The sequence below is a fragment of the Carica papaya genome, chromosome 2 (assembly GCF_054855325.1).
Source record: "Carica papaya isolate Zhongbai chromosome 2, ASM5485532v1, whole genome shotgun sequence".
NCBI classification, from domain to species: Eukaryota; Viridiplantae; Streptophyta; class Magnoliopsida; order Brassicales; family Caricaceae; genus Carica; species Carica papaya.
The window spans coordinates 4,788,450-4,805,311 of NC_142310.1; the positions used below are offsets into that span (position 1 = coordinate 4,788,450).

The 16,862-nt window shown below is 34.1% G+C and overlaps 3 protein-coding genes and 1 non-coding gene across 6 annotated transcripts; 3 read left to right on the top strand and 1 right to left on the bottom strand.

Moving 5' to 3' along the window:
• Positions 1-2,894: 2,894 nt before the first annotated feature.
• On the top strand, positions 2,895-5,981 carry ROPGEF5 (ROP guanine nucleotide exchange factor 5). The gene is made up of 7 exons (XM_022048308.2): positions 2,895-3,440; positions 3,762-3,878; positions 4,019-4,173; positions 4,321-4,395; positions 4,484-4,774; positions 4,871-5,227; positions 5,307-5,981. The coding sequence occupies exons 1-7, from the start codon at positions 3,143-3,145 to the stop codon at positions 5,820-5,822; spliced, it is 1,809 nt and encodes a 602-aa protein (XP_021904000.1). The 5' UTR covers positions 2,895-3,142; the 3' UTR covers positions 5,823-5,981.
• An 809-nt stretch (positions 5,982-6,790) lies between these two features.
• Positions 6,791-6,862, top strand: TRNAD-GUC (transfer RNA aspartic acid (anticodon GUC)). The gene has a single exon. It is a non-coding gene; the product is annotated as a tRNA-Asp (tRNA).
• A 2,652-nt stretch (positions 6,863-9,514) lies between these two features.
• Positions 9,515-12,270, top strand: MEE60 (maternal effect embryo arrest 60). Its single transcript, XM_088212858.1, has 3 exons — positions 9,515-10,235; positions 11,704-11,973; positions 12,069-12,270. The coding sequence occupies exons 1-2, from the start codon at positions 9,720-9,722 to the stop codon at positions 11,827-11,829; spliced, it is 642 nt and encodes a 213-aa protein (XP_088068984.1). The 5' UTR covers positions 9,515-9,719; the 3' UTR covers positions 11,830-11,973; positions 12,069-12,270.
• Positions 12,271-12,730: 460 nt separating this feature from the next.
• LOC110819198 (cell wall RBR3-like protein) lies at positions 12,731-14,809 on the bottom strand. Of its 3 annotated transcripts, none has more exons than XR_002540630.2 (6): positions 14,301-14,809; positions 14,101-14,161; positions 13,824-13,966; positions 13,468-13,708; positions 13,318-13,379; positions 12,731-13,130 (listed from the first exon to the last, which is right to left on the bottom strand). XR_002540630.2 is itself a non-coding variant. In XM_022048313.2 (6 exons), the coding sequence occupies exons 1-5, from the start codon at positions 14,448-14,450 to the stop codon at positions 13,363-13,365; spliced, it is 447 nt and encodes a 148-aa protein (XP_021904005.1). In that variant the 5' UTR covers positions 14,451-14,808; the 3' UTR covers positions 12,731-13,130; positions 13,318-13,362. The 3 variants fall into 3 exon arrangements, 2 of the variants coding, with proteins under 2 accessions (XP_021904005.1, XP_021904006.1); XM_022048313.2 differs by having other exon boundaries at positions 13,468-13,543; positions 14,301-14,808; XM_022048314.2 differs by having other exon boundaries at positions 12,731-13,165; positions 13,468-13,543; positions 14,301-14,808.
• Positions 14,810-16,862: the final 2,053 nt, after the last annotated feature.

Sequence of the window (16,862 nt, forward strand, 5' to 3'; positions counted from 1 at the left end):
ACGCAAAAATAAAATTAATTATATTTTAACGCGGATCGTAATTATTAGAATTTAAATGGGGCTACCGCTTTTAATATAAATCACAACATAAGCGAGTTCAATAATTGATTATCGTAAATATTAATATTTTTAAAATATTATTATTTGATGGATTTGTATTTTATTTAGATGATGATTTATTGGGTTTGTTCCTATTAGTAAGACAAAAGAAAAATAGAAGAATTAAAATAATGTAAATTTAATAAACCTTTTGTATCATGTTGAAGTAAAATCATTCATCACGTGATTAATTTAATCGGTAAAAATTTCTGGAATTTGGAAATAGATGATATTTTGCAAGAAGCCCGGCCCATGACAGAGACGGTTGATGAGATTGTAGTCACGTGACATCTGGTCATACGTGTTGACTGTTGGGTTTTTTTTTTTGACTTTTTGAGAAATACATGTTTGACTAGTTATTTTATCCTAATAATTACATTTTTTTTAAAAAAAAAAAAAAGAAGGAAGCAATACAAGTGTCAGAAAGCCCAGCCCATTTTTTGAGTGGGCCGGGTTGTGCATTTGATTTCAAAAAAAGGGGAGTTATTTGAAATTCTTTCACGTGGAAATCGACAAAAAGGAGTAACTCATAGATGTTGACTTTTTTGGATCTACAAAATACTCCCAACTAAAATTCGAATTCAAATCTATACCATCTAAATATTTAATATGTTTTCAAAATCAAACTATAAAGACTACATATCTAATCATTTTTGTACATTTTAGTTCATTATTTTCACTTAATATATTTAAATTATATATATTTTATTTAAAAATTACGAAATTAAATGATGAATCGGGGTAATAGGCAAATGAAATAGTCCCTTAAAAAGAGTAAATATTTGGGTAACAATTTAAACCCCAAGATGTTGAAAGTTAAAAAGGCGGGGGACAGAAGGAGTAAAAAAGATGAAGTAAGTCAGATAAAGTTACCACAACGCCCACATAAAAAGTCAAGAATTAATGGAAAATATAAAAATAAAAAAAAGGGTAATTATTTTTAAAGCATTGCTTTGTATTTTGGAGTTCTTTCTTTAGAATCTAAATGTCAAACCAGAGTTTGCTGCTAGCCGTTGTTGCTCGACTTTTTCCGCTCTATTTTTTAAAAAAAAAATTAAAAAATTATATTACAAATAAAGGTTGTTTATGTAACGGCTTAAATTATGATATTTTTATTATAATAAATAAATTAATCATTTTTTATTAAATAACTGATAATAAAAATTGAATTACATAAAATATTCATTTTTTTAAGTTGGAATATTGCAAATTTTAATATTTTTAATATTAAATACTTTTTTTAGTCTTGCATATATATTTATTTATTTATTTATAATTGAAAAATGAGAATTTAGGTTTTAGGTATTTCCACTTTTCACCAAAATTCTGGCATTAAAGGGTTTTTTAGGGGGCTCTTTTTTCAAGCAACAACCAAACCAGAAAATGATTAGAGAATTGCCAAAAACCACTTCGTCTCTTCTTTGCCCATTCAATTCAAACCCCTCCAATAAATTTACTATTTTAACCTTTTCCCTTTTTTTAAAAAAATGTAAATTATAATCAAGCTTATAAATTTTTATAATTTTTTTATTAAAAAATATATATGTTAATCAAGTTTAGCTTATTAATCAAACTTAATATATATCACATAAAATTATATGATTGGGAAATAATAAAAAGTAGGAGTATAATTATAAAATATTTTACTTAAATGCGTAAAAAAAATTATAAATTTAACTAATAGGACAAAATATTTGTTAATGTAAAATATAATATAAAGTGCATACAAACTTATCACAATTTTTATTTTTAAAATATTTACAGATAAAAATAATGAAATGATTGATAAGTTGCCGCGCAACATATACATAAAATTTGTAATAAATGCATATGAATTCATTTATGCTTAATTTTGCATATTATTTTTTTTTATTATATGAGAATAATTTTCAAAAATATATTATCTATTTGAATATAAAATTAATCACATCGACAACCCATGACAAAATATATAGATAATATTAACATAGTTTTTTCAGTTGGAAGCTTATGTAAATAAATTTAAAAGATAAACATTTATTTAAGTATAGACATAGTAAAAATAAAATTGAATTATATTGATGCCGCTACTTTGCTAACCACCCATTAAGTATAATTATGGCTACTAAATGACCAATTGAGATATTAATAGAATAAATAGAAATCACAACTATAAACTCGTGTTGAAATTTGCACGAGAACCCAACATTAGTATATCTTTTTATTTTATAGAAAAATTGTAAATTTTATGAGCACTGATTGACTTGTAAATGTATATATGTGTGTGTATGGACAGGCAAAGTGAAAGAGAAAATGCTGCAAGATTTCCAACTGGTAATTAAATTGGACTTAAAAGCAGCACATGCAACTCTATATATCCGATAATCACCAAACTTAAACAACAATAAATTTATTACCATTGATTATTGCTTTATGATAAATAAAGTTTTAACGTACAAGGAAGCAACTTGAAAAGAACCTTATATTTTATAATGCAGAAACAAAAAATAATTATTATTTCTGTTAGATTAGCCGTTAATTAATCATTAATTAAAAAATTGTCTCTACTTTTGTTGAGATACGAGCAATTTGGAAAGTAGAGATTCTTATTATGACTGTATATATATATTTTTTATAATGTAAGGTAAAAATAGGGTAATAAAATGTTTATCATAGACTGCTAATTAAATTCTTACATTTAAGGAAACTAAATTAAAGGGTAAAAAGGTAAATACACGGCGTTAAATCTATTCCCCTCACCCGGATTATTTTATCATTAATTTGAACGTAGTCTTTACTCAGAGAACTGAAAGTGAAAGAGAGAGAGAGAGAGAGAGAGAGAGAGAGAGAGAGAGGAAGAGAGACGTTGGCAGGAGCAGTTTCCCATCACTCTTCAAAATATAAAATTTATTCTAACAGAGAGAATGATGAACAGAAGAAACCACGCCAAGAGCAGTGAGTTTTCAATGAGGTGGGTCTGATGTGAGCTCGTAGAGCAGAGCCTAATTTCTGCTTTGGGTTTTCAAATAAGGAAATTTCTTTTTTAAGCAAAGGGTGTTGAAAAATGGAAAATTTGGGGAAGAGCAGTGCGGGGCTTCAAAAGAGAAAGAATGGGTTTGATGAGAAGAAAAGTGGTGAGTTGGTGAACGACTCCAGGAAGAGTAGTTCTAGCGCGTCGATTGGCGGAGAGGAAAGTAAGGACGCAGTGATGAAGTCCTGTTCCCCTCCGCTTTTGGGTTGGCCGATAAGGAAAGCTGAGTTGCCGAAGACCTCGGTTGAGAATAGAAACGGAGATGAGAAGAAAGTTACTACTAATTTGGTGGACGAGTCCAAGTTTAAGAAGATGGGTTCAAAGATTTCAGGTTAGTTTTCTCTCTCTCTCTCTCTCTCTCTCTCTTGTTTTTCCTGTTTTACCTTTCCTAGCTCTGTTTGGTTGGTGGGAAAACGGGGGAAAAGACGGGATTTTTGAATATTACGGCTTCAAAGTGACTGAGAATACTGTTTGATCTTTGTTTAATAAACTAAAGAAGAGAAAAAAATGACTTTCAAAATTCATCAATTGTCTTATTTTTTGTTTCTAATTCCTGATTAGCGAATTTTAAACTTAAAACCCATTAATTTGAAATTTAAACCTTCTTTACTTAATCTTTCTTTGGGTTCTTCTTTTTTTTGAATTTGAATAGAGATTGAAATGATGAAGGAGAGATTTTCAAAGTTGCTACTTGGAGAAGATATGTCAGGGTCTGGTAAAGGCGTTTGCTCAGCTTTGGCTATATCTAATGCCATAACCAATCTCTGTGGTATGTAGTCTTTCCTTTTTTTCCCCTCTTTTTCCTTTTTTTTTTTATCTTGTTTTCTATTTGGAATTCTTGTTTAATCTAATTATGTTGCTTGTTATCAATTTAACTTTTGTGCCTATACTGTATATATACGTTTGTAGCTACAATTTTTGGGCAACTATGGAGATTAGAGCCTTTACCTGAAGAGAAGAAATCTATGTGGCAAAGAGAAATGGAGTGGCTTCTTTGTGTTAGTGATCACATTGTTGAATTGATTCCCTCTTGGCAAACTTTTCCTGATGGAAGCAAGCTCGAGGTATTTCGAATTCTAGCTCCAGAAAAGAAAAAATTGTAATCATTCTTGTTTATTAATGTCATTTGGCAAAAAGAATTAAGAAAACCTGGTGAAGAAGTGTGTGATTGGGCAATTGGTTTGTTGTTTATCCCTTTCTGCAATTTTCAGGTGATGGCTTGCCGGCCAAGATCAGATATTTTCATCAATCTCCCAGCTCTGCGTAAACTAGACAGCATGCTTCTTGTAAGAATTAACCTCTCTTGTTCAATGCTTTTAATGGTTTCTTCTGAGAAATGATTATGAACTGCAAGACTGTTTTAATGTATGACAGGAAGTGTTGGATAGTTTCACAAATACTGAGTTTTGGTATGTTGATCAAGGGATTGTAGCACCAGAGTCTGATGGCTCTGCCTCTTTCTGCAAAACAATTCAGCGGCAGGAGGAGAAGTGGTGGCTACCGGTCCCTCGTGTACCTCCCGGTGGCCTCGGTGAAGATTCAAGAAAACAGTTGAATCACACACGTGAATGCTCAAATCAAATATTGAAAGCTGCAATGGCCATCAACAGTAGTTCCTTGGCAGAAATGGAGGTTCCGGAATCATATTTGGAATCTCTTCCGAAGGTTTGAAATTCAACCTTAACGCAATAATTTTAATGTTGGTGTGATGATTATGCAAGGGATGGTTTGATGGTGAATTCTTGATCGATGTGGTTGCAGAATGGGAGGTCTTGCCTTGGAGACCTTATTTACAGGTACATCACATCAGATCAATTCTCAGCAGAGTGCCTGCTTGATTGCCTTGACCTGTCATCTGAGCATGTTGCTTTAGAGATAGCAAATCGTGTGGAAGCCTCGATATATGTATGGCGCAGGAGAGCTCACTCGAAGCCTCCGGTTAATCCAAGTCGTTCTACTGCAAAATCATCATGGGGGATGGTCAAGGACCTAATGGTTGATGGAGATAAAAGGGAATTGCTAGCAGAAAGAGCTGAAAGCCTCTTGCTTTGCTTGAAGCAGCAGTTCCCTACTCTAACACAAACCACTTTGGATATCAGCAAGATCCAATGCAACAAGGTTCAGGTTTCTTTTCGAGACATGTTTTGTATTAGGGATCCTTACCCACATATGTCTCATATGATTTTGAACCTTGCAGGATATCGGGAAGTCCATTCTGGAGAGTTACTCAAGAGTATTAGAAAGCTTGGCATACAGTATCGTAGCTCGAATTGATGATTTATTATACGTGGACGACTTAACCAAACATTCGGATAAACTATCACCGGTTCCTACAGTAAGTGTAATTGCTCACAAGAAGGTTTCAATTCCATACTCAGTGTCTGTCTCAGGCACTCCATACAAAACAACTTTCTCCACACCCGGTTTTTCTCCAGCTTCACTTGTCAGTCCTGCAAGGGGAGAAAGAGAAAGAACTCCTTTTCTCTCCTCCAAGAACAACATTGACAAGCCTCATCGACGCGGATTGGGGGTGAAGAGAGTCTTGACGAATTATCTTGGCGTAGACGCAAGACCAAGGATCTGTGGCAATCCTGCTGACAGCTCATCTTCAGCCTCAAACAACAAAGAGCATTTAAGTCAGCAAAAGGACTCGTTGAGCCACCAAAATGGGACAATGGTGAGGCAAAGCTTTCCAAGATACATTGTGACTTGAGAATGTTTAGAGATTTTCCCACTCACTAAAGTTGTACGAGTTAAAAAGTATTGAATTTTTTTTCTGGGTTATTTGGTTTAATCTTTTTCTGTTAGGTTTTCTTGTGTGTGAATGAAGCTGAGAGATGGAATATTATAGAAAGTAAATTGTTTGTTCTTTCGTTGTCTTGTTTTGAAATTTAAGCTTTTCCTTGTCAAAAAAAGGTTTTGGTGAAACCAGAAAACTAATTGCAAAATAGAGATGGAATAGAGAAAGATGAGGCCTTTTAAGAATTAAACCAAGTAACCTGCAAACTATGATTGGCGAAGCCAGAAAAACAAATGCAAAATGAGATTGATGGAATATTTGCTCCAAAAAAGTTCAAAAGATAAAAAGGGGCGTTACAAGAATTAAGCGAGAATTGTAACAATAATCAAATTACGAAGTATAGTTGGTGAAACCAAAGAACAATTAAACTGCAAAATAAAATTAGTGAAACCTGAAAGATAATTGCAAAATATGGAGCATTTTGAAAATCAAATTGTAAAATTGCATAGTCTAAAACATTTGAATCATAACAGGAAAATAGTTATTAAAATAAGGTTGAATTGATAAAAGCATTAAAAAAAAAAAAAGACTTGAGTTCATGCTTAACCTTCTAAATTCTTTCGAACCCAAAGTGATATATATCTACATATATATATATATATATATAAATATTTGTTCATCATAATTATTATTATATTTTGATAATTGGTTGGATTCCATTAGAATAATCGACAAATTCTACAAGGTCTAAAAGATGAAAAAAAAAAAAAAATGAATTTGCTCCAGGTTCGTGAGATTTGGGCCTACTCCTAGCAGATCAAGTTTGGAGTTGACAAAACTCGGTTCTAAACCTGAACTGCACTAAAATTTTATTATTACGGCAAAGGTGAGATTGAATGGCTATTTTCAAATATTAAAAGGATAGCCGCTCAAACAACGCGGTCGTTGTAGTATAGTGGTGAGTATTCCCGCCTGTCACGCGGGCGACCCGGGTTCGATCCCCGGCAGCGGCGAACGTCTCTTTTTGAGATTTCTCCATAATAAATTCCTCGAGTTTTCTACGCCTGCTCTTCCCAACAAATAAAATGTCCTTTTTTAGTTCTCCAGCCGGATTTCTCCAGTTTCCCGTTTCTGTTCTTCCTCACAAAGTCAAAGCCCAAAGTCCCCAAAACCTTCTCTAAAAACAAAAGAAAGCCCTAAAACCCGAATATGTGGTCTTTTCTCCCTTTTTCTGCAACTAAAATCCCTAAAATCTTTAGGGCAACATTCTTCCCTCACACTCTTTAAGGTCATAATTTTTCTGTTGTTCTTATCACAGATTAGTCTTGTAGGATTTGATATGGTAACTTTGCTGAATCAATCGCCTGATATATGGTAATTGGGACATGTTATTTTCGGGTTTAGTAGAATTCTATGTTCTATTTTCATCTTTTCTCCGTTGCTTGTTATGATAAGTTGGAATATGCATTTTTTTGTCTTAAAGGATTGGAAGATGGAGATTATCAGGTAGTTTCCATTTTATTTGTATGTACATTGTTAGTTTTGGCATGGACAGGTCGCAGGTATTGCAAATTTCTGCGCATTATGAGCATGAATTATATTTTCCAGGGATTAAAATTGTGTTTTAGCACAAGTTATTGATATTAGTACTGAAACTGGTATTGTTGGCACTTTCTTCGTTCTTTTGTGGATTAACTAGTCAGTTCTTTTACTTGGGGTGGATCTACAGAGGGATACGCATCCATACATACATAAGGAGTGTTTTCTAAATAAGAAATAGTGAACTAACGAAGTTATGCAAGATAGATGACTCGTGTGTGATATATTGTCAGGGACTGGTTCTGGGAAACAGATTTTGATTTAGTTTTTGAGGAGATCTTTGGGCTGGAGAAGGCATAAAAGAGATATCAGTAGAAGAAGAAAAGAGGAGAGCTGAAAAGATAGAAGAAGAATAATAATATTAGAGAGGAAAATATGGGTCTTGTTACATATTTTCTTAATGATTCTTTTACTAATCTGGGTACTATACAGAGCAGTACTAGAGAGAATAAAACAAAAAATAATAGAATAGGTACCAGGTAAAATGAGAGCTGACGATCCATTTGTCCTTGTACTGGATATGCTTCTACAATTATTTTAGTAATAGAAAAACCAAGCAGGATAATAGAAATTATATCCATTGCATTCCCAGGTCCTGACACATGTTTATAATACAGTTAAATGACTAGGACTCAGTTTCTGATAACTCCAGATCTTGGTATACTCAGTACAAAAGGAAAAACTAAATTTTGCGATAAAGGTTCTACTGTGGTGCCTTGAGTCATCTTACCATCACAAATTTTCTAACGTTAGTAATTTACTATGTATTACAGTACAAAAGTAATTACTAAACAACGTTTCTCGATTGCTATGAAATGTTAGAAAATTACCGTGGAAGCATCACACTGTTAAAGTATCATAGATTACTGCGCAAACTAGAAAGTTTTCGTCATAAAAGTTTCTTGGAAGATAAGAAAGAAGAATGTTAAAGTTTGAGCTCATGTTAAAGACAAATGCTCTTTGGCTTTATCCTTTGACAGCAGATGGCACGTTTGTTGTTTAACACTAATGAAATCTCCACTGTGATTCTCGAGATCACTAATTTCTGTTAACTACATTTAACCATGTTCAAGTAAATGGTGAATATGTATTAGAGTTTTATTGTAGGTTTTGTTGTTGTCCAAATTTCTGAAAGAGTTTTGTTTCAGGCAATTGATGAAGCTGAAGACCAGTGGAGCCAGCATGATTCAGAGAAGCTTATTGATATAAATCAGAAAGGATTGCGTCATCCAATTCCCAAAGATTTCCCATGGGGGGGGGGGGTTTGTTCATGTGATTGATGATGAGAAATAGTTTGAGAATAGCTGTGGTCTCAATGTCATTAGAGGCACGTTAGGCAATTGAGTGGAGGTATATATCACCATCAAAGACATGAATCTATCGAGGAGAAAAACAGGCTGTCGCTATTTTTGCTTGGGACTGGGAATCCTTTGATTGGACAAAGCAACTGGATTGAGGCTTGAAAGGCACGCTAAGTGGCAAGGATCTGATGAGCGAATCCTAAAGCTTAAAAATTGGAGAACTTGGGAACATTGTACGGGCATATAACAACAGCAAAAACTGACGCTTGAATTCCAAGAGAAATCAACTAGAAGGACAGCAACCAGTGGAGGAAGACGTCAAACCAGAGGCATGAAAAATCCAGCTCCAAAATTGAAGAGCATTGCACTGAATTGGGCTCACACTCACAAATTTATGTATACAGTTTTGTTTTATGCAACACTTGTGATTTCAGTAAAAAAGTATGCTTAAACTGAATCATTAAGTATTCTTGTCATCAATTTAAATTATAAAGAGTTGGCTATTTGATTAGTTTAGCCAAAATCATTAAATGAGTAGTGATTAACGGATTCTTCTATCTTGAATTATGAACTATTGAATTTAGAACCCCTTATGACCGACAGTCGTCGTCGTGCAGTGGTGACTGTGTCCGCTCATCACGCCGGGTTCGATTCCTGGCAACGGGGATTTTCCTTTCAGGGATTTTTATTTTAAAAATTCTTAAAATATTTTTGAATTAAAAAAGACCCCCCCATAAACATTGGTTTTACGGTTTCACCTCTCTTTTCCTTATTTATTTTAAAAATGATGCTTTGAGTTTCGCTTTCGCTTTTCAGTTTTCTAGTGTTGTTAATGGTAAGAGAGTTGTTTACGGTAATTAAGTAGATGCCAGCAACAATGCGACCAATCTGATGCGCCCACGCCTCTCTACCGTCTGATCTCCTCTCATCTCTTAACTTATCGACTGTCTGATCTATCGGGAGTACCGAAATGACGACGAGCCTTCACGTTACCACGCTCGACGGGATCGTCCACACCAACTCACTTTTCACCTTGGCCGTCTTCATCGGCCTGGCGATGAACATGCGGGATCCTAACAACGATCTAATCGTCAACACCGCGTGCCAACCGGAACCCTCCGTCGCCGAGGACCTCGTCGCCTTCCATGTTTACTCCTTTGCTTCCTTCCTCTTCTCCAGCCTCATCGCCATGGCTCTCAAGCAGGCCGTCCGCCTATCCAAAACGACGTCGCACTCTTCTTCTTCTTCGTCCTTTCGCGCTTCCCACCCGCATTTCGACCACATCGCCCACTATATCAACAAAACGATGCTCCGGGTCGGGTTATTGGTTTCGGGCGTGGGTTCGGTTGCTGGGTGCTTGTTTTTGATGCTGGCTTTGATCAATGTGGTTCAGGTCAAGCTCGGAACTTTATCTTGTGGGAGCGGGCATACGTTTGCTGCTGTCGTGCCACTTGTGATTTTGGTCCCTCTTGCGCTTTTGATCCATGTTTGTCTCGTTATTTATGCTTTTACTCGCTGAAGTTTTGGTTTAACAGGATAACGTTCTACTTTGTTGTATGATTAAGTCGAGATTACAGTAAGATTAGAGTCTTCTGCTTGTTATATATATCTGGCTGTATGTATGTATGTGTGTTTTCTTCTTCATAACATGAAGAAGTATATGGCTAATGATCAATTCATATGGGTGAGATCTTGAATGAATATTTTCTACTTAGGAATTTGGGAATTTAACTCGTGTTAATTTGATATTTGATGGGATTTAGTGAGATCATTGATTAAGATGATGCTGGACCTTGGAACGTTTTGGCATTGAAAGGATGAATTTCTTTAGGTGGGTATGAGAAATTGTGTTGGAATATTTTTGGGGGGTAGAGATCAAGGCAAGTGGTTTGTTTGTGTGTATAAGATTTGAGAATCAAATTTGGGCTGTTGGTATGAATGGATTTCACTGTTTGGGAAGTGATTGGGGTTTAATTTTGGTATTGTTCTTTGATTGGGCGGCGTGGAAACTGAGACTTGAAGGGAAAGATAGAAAAGAAAATTTATTTAGTGCTTGGTGTTGGATGGGAATGTGGTTTGATACTTAAACTAGAATACAGGTAAGGGAGGTGAGCTCAGTTGGGTAGAATTAAGTTGGGTAGATTTTTATCTGCATGTGGGTAAAGATTTTATTGCTTAAGGATCTGGGTCCAAGTGGATGACGAATGGATCGTGATCTAATTCTATTTTCTTATCAGAATTGAAATGAGGAAGAGGGAATCTTTCTAATATCTTGGTTTCTTGCTCCTTTTTTCTGTTTCTGACAATTCCTAGCTGACAACCTTAGAAAATTGAAAACAACTTCTTGCTTAGAGACTCGAATCGAGCATTTTATGTCAAGCTGAAGACATGATTTGTTTTTTCTGATGAAGGAAAACACAATGTTTGGATGGACAATATTGACTAATCTTGATTTCTTTGAAGCTAGTTCTTATTTTGCCCCTATAAAATTTATCTGATACTTCAAAAAAAAAAAAAAAAAAAAAAAACTCAATTGGTGAAAGAAGGTGGTTTGCGTGACTTGTTAAATTGAACGTGAGTATGGCTCTGTCCACTACCGATTTGTCAGCTTCTCCTTAAAAATCCTTCTCTGCCTCTTCAAGTATAAATAAATTGTGAAAGATAGCAAAGACTTGAGCAAGCACTAGCTGCCTTTGGGTTAAAAATAGCTGGTAATCCCAAGTTCCATGTTTGGAGGAGTGGGTGATGCAATAAACAAAAACGGTTTTTCCCTCTAGTCCTACCTCCACCGTGGCTTCTAGCTATACATGCAGACACCTTTTGAGCTGTCTGTTTGATTATAAACTGTGAAACTTATGAAATATTTGTGCACTGAATTGAAGAAAATGGAAGTTCCCAAGAAGTCTGTTTGCTTTCTAGTGCTTTTCTCATTCTTGGAATTTCTGGGTCAAAAGGAGTCGGTGGAGCTGGTGAATGCAGTAAGGTTTCCCGAGACAGAGAAGCATGGAAGCTGGCTCCTTGTGCAATTGCAGCACAGGATAAGAGAGCTCCAGTTTCAGACAGTTGCTGCTAACAGGTGAAGAAAATTGGCCAAAATCCAAGCTGTCTTGATGCTGTTATGCTTTCTAATACAGCTAGGAATTACGGAATTAAGCCAGACGTCGCAGTGACCATTTCCAAATGTTGCAAATTAGTTGATCATCCCACTGGTTACAAGTGTGGAGGTATATTCTCATTATCCATTTTTTTCTTTTTATAATTTGGTTTTCTTCTGTAAACGTCTTTTGCATCTCAACTTTTTAGATTTTCTGTTGTGCAGCTTACGTGTTACCTTGAGTCCATGGAGCTTCTGGTTGCTATCATCAGCAGTATCAGTGGGCTGATTCTGCAATGTTGTAGCAAGGTCTGTAACTGTCTAGCAGTATGAAGCTTCTTGCCATATACATTAACAAAAATAACATTGTTGTTCATCGCTACTTTTTAACTTTGCAATCAAAAGAGAAATTGTCAGACGTTCAAAATGGATTTGAAAGCATGAAAGAAAAACTCTTGAATCTCAAAATGATAGTTTACGATCTAGATCTATGCTTTAGACCTATACTTTTAATCAGTACCGATGCTGCAAGCGAGTGAATATTGTAATAAGTAATAATTAAGAATGCATATACTTTTCATTATTAGTTGTAGACTAGAAAATGAGCATAAGTTTGTTTGGTCACTTCTTTTTCTTCTAGTTTTTACAAGAAGACAATTACATTAGTTATATATTTGTTACGCAAGATGATTATCTGCCGATGATTTGTGTTCTATCAAAAACTCCCCTCTACATATTTGTGTGCACCTATGGATGGTAACTCGATAAATTTAGGCATCGTGCTGTTTATATCCTCGTTTTTGCCTGTCCCGGATCCAGTTTTGAATAAAAAGTACAAGACATAAGCGCAAAATGTGTTTACCTAAGAAAAACTGAGAATACCAGAGTATAGAATATGCTTTGTAGCTAAAACCCCAGAAACATAGTACATCTACACTGCAAAAAACAACTTGAAAATACAAGAATCTAGCTTTAGTTATACATATAAACTCATCATACACATTATATAGTCTTAGTTACTTAGTTAACCAGCCCACCTATGTGACTTGGTTATCTCCTCACCTCTCCACCCAGAGGGGGTGAGGGTTCAAACCTGACATACCCATGAGGTCATCAAAAAAATATCATATAGTCTTAGTTTAGTGACATGGTCTTTGTACAAGTTGACTAGCTGCTCGTACAAAAGAACCCAACATGATCGCGCAAGTCCTAGCTGCTTGTATTATACTCTACTAAATATACATATATCTATCGCCTCTTATTTATATAGCAATAGAGTCACTCTTCCTGCAACATAGTCAACAAACGCCATTTTCAGTCACCTATATGATAGAATAATCAAAATTTCAAATAAAATATGTATTGTAATTAGCATAAAATTCGAAATGTCTCAAAGGGATATTTTCTTGTCATGTTAATTAGCATAAAATTCTACAATGATCAAAGTAGGTTTTAGATTTAAAAACTGAAGTACCTTACTATATGGATAGTTAAGTAGGCATTATATGGAGGCAAGCGGTTAGTAGTAAAGCGAACCTGCAATAGAGAATATAAGCATAGGCTTAATTCTTGAGCTATAAGTATTGGAAACATATTATTAATATTTATAAAAATATCCGCATACCCTGCCACCAATTTCCTCTTGAAGCACTGTTTGGATTGCTGCCATTTGCATCATCATCTCCTTCATCTCTCTTGTACTGATGAAATCAGATTCATTGATCCTTAATTATTAATTTTGTAACTAAAAATAAACAACCAAAATGGACAAAAATCCAGTTGGTCATCTTGGTAATTTACTGCAAATTACTGGATGTTTGGTTTGGTTTTTCTTTTAAAGGTCAAATGATCTTTCAAGTCAAAAGCTGCAATCAATCCAAGAAAAGCTATTATGGCGTTTGTTTGGTCATTTTAGCTTATAGTTAGCAAGTGGTTTATAAACTTAAAAGCAGAGTCATAACTGGCAGGAATAGAACTTACAATATGATGAGAATCAGCAGTGGTTCTTGGAGAATAATTTTCCTGACCTCCGTAGTAAATTGATGAGCTAAAATAGCAAGGTTCTGCTGTTTCATTATGATATACAGAGCTCCTCTTGCTGCTTTCACCTTTCTTATTCCCTTCTGAAAAAGACCCATGCACAAAAAGTTCTAGTAGGAGATTCATGCAAAACACCCAGCTAACATATATATATATGTATTGTAAATATATAGATATATGTATATTAGAGGAATAAAAAAGGAAAAAGATGGCAGACCTGGAGTTCTATATCTGGCATTCCCAACTTGACTAGGAAAATCCTGCTTTCTTCCCAGCACCTTATTAAGAAAAGAGGAAATGTAAGGGCTAAGAATTTGAGATAACGTAAAAAAGTAACACAGGCCGAGTCCTTTTCTATATCATGCCCACATATCACACACACACACACACACATAACAACTAGGATATAAAGCGTACCGTTGAAGGTGGTGGGAAGATGGATCCAAAAATCCCTGAAGAAGAAGAGGATGATGAAGAGGAATCCCTGGGACCAAAAAGCTGATCCAGAGAAGCAGAAGCTGAAGAAGAAGAAGAAGAATAAGAAGCCAAGTGCTTTTTGTTCTCCATCAAATATTCAACTTAAGTGTATATGATCAATCAGCCAATTTAAAAATCAGCTTTCTTTGTCAACCAACGAACAAAACTAACTCTTACTTCCTACCCTCGACCTCTGTGTGTTTGTGTGTACAGATAACTATATATATAGGTATATTTGTGTCAAAGGGGAGTAACCAGTAACTCTGGCAGCAGTACCAAGAATAAGGACAGGTATAAACCGCCGGTAGAGGAGTGGATAAGATTTTCAGAGATCAAGAAAGTCTACTGAGGAGGTAGACAGAAGGCATATGCATGTACCGCAGCCAAAAAGAAGAAAAAGAGAAGGCGAGGCACGTGAAGATCAGAAGATGCGCAGACATGGAGGTATTATGGCCACTGGTCTCGCCTATTTATAGCCTTCAAAGGACGGTTTAAAGTGCTTTTTCTTCTTCCGATCTTTATCTTGCCCATGTGCCCTGTGCATGTCCTTCGCCACGTGGGTGCATACTTCTCATCCAAGTGGACATTTACTCAAACCCAACCCCTTCTTGCCACGTGTCCTAACATTACCAACATAATATTTTTGACCATTTATTTATTTTGTTAAAATTATAATTCGGTTTTCGTACCTTTTTTTTTTTTTTTTTTTTTTATAATTTGTTCAAATTAGTTCCTGTTTTAAAATTAGGTCAAATTAATTTTTAGACTTTTTAAAAAATTTCCTCATTAATGAGTTACACACTAAATCTATTTAGAATGAGTTTATTTATTTATAATAATTTTTTTTTAATTTATGAACCAATTTGAATAAGATATTTTTTTTAATTTTTAAATATCATATTAAATTTTATTTGACACATGATATTTAAATTAACTATTATAAATAATAAATGTTAATAGAAAGAATTAAATTAAAAATTTTATAAAAATAGAATGACATCAAATTATGACGTACTGTTGATAAGAGAAAGAGGGTTTGAGTTGATGTTGATATATTTCCTGAACTTTTCTTACCATTCGATCCTGATCCTTATCACTAAATTTGTTTGCCTTTTAAAAAGATGGTCCACTTAACTATCTAGCAATTCTTAATTAAATAATGGATATTAACATAATTAATCAAAAATTAAAATTTCATAATTTACGTATCAGTCAAACTAATTAATTAATTAATTTTCTTTATTTTTATATAATTATAAATTATGAGAGAATGAATTAAAAAAATTTAGATGCTATTGCTACAGAACATCAAAACAGAAGTGGTGATCAAATTAAAATTTTCCCAATGTCGGCACAACCTACAATGTGCGGAACAGGATACTGTAAAGTATTAGTTGCTTGAATAGGTAAATTGATGGGTTGATCACGTGATAGAAAAAGACAGATACATACATATGTATATATTATACATATAGAAAAGAGAGAGAGAGTTTGGAGGAAGCTTCTTAGCTGCTGGGATGAATAGGGTAAAGGTTGTATAAAATGGATAAGGTCATTGGGAACAAGTTGGCGCTATGGGGATATGCCTGCTTGCACCAAACAGCTGACTCTTAGTCGTAATTCTCAAGTGTCTTCCACATTTTTTTTTTTTCCTCTCCTCAAACAAAATCAAAGAAGAAGATACCATTATACCATCAAGATTATAGATTTACATGCATGTATATAATATATATATATATATAATTCCTTCCAAATCTTTGAAGAATCAAAAACAGAATATTTATCTTCTATATTTTTCAAGAAATTAATACGCAGAAAGTATCTATATTCTTCTTCTCCTTTCTTTATTATTCGAGATTAATTGGTCAAGATCAACTTGTCAATTGGATATGATATATTGTTTTATTTTGGACCCTTTAGGTTATATATATATATATATATATATACATAAAGTATGTATATTTTTATGTATGTATGTATGTATGTATGTATTTAATATATTTAGAGCTAGGTTATGACGTGCATGCTATGAGATAGTGAGAACTTGGGAATGACCGATATAAATTGGGAATGACCGATTAGCATATTTTTGAAACGAAATTAATAAAAGACATAATTAGCTAGTGGTTGATACTGGGAAAATTAAATATTTATAAATATATTGTGTCATTTTCAACGTTGACAAAAATCATTATATAATTAATGGGAAGTCGATGATCGTTGTTGCTAGCTATAGAGATAAGGTTTCTAAAATTAAAAGCCAAGATAATTAATTAATTTAACAAAATCTAATTATAAAGATTATCATGATCAGGTCATAATTAATTTGGCAGTACGCACGATAAAGTCATAATCCAAAAAAAGAAAATGATCTTATCATATTATAGTCTAAGAATTGTAACATAATTTGCCTTAGGATAAGGATAGAGATCATTTCTTTTAAAATTATATAACTAAAAATCATATAATCAATTTCAATTTCGGTATTAGATTATGTTTGTT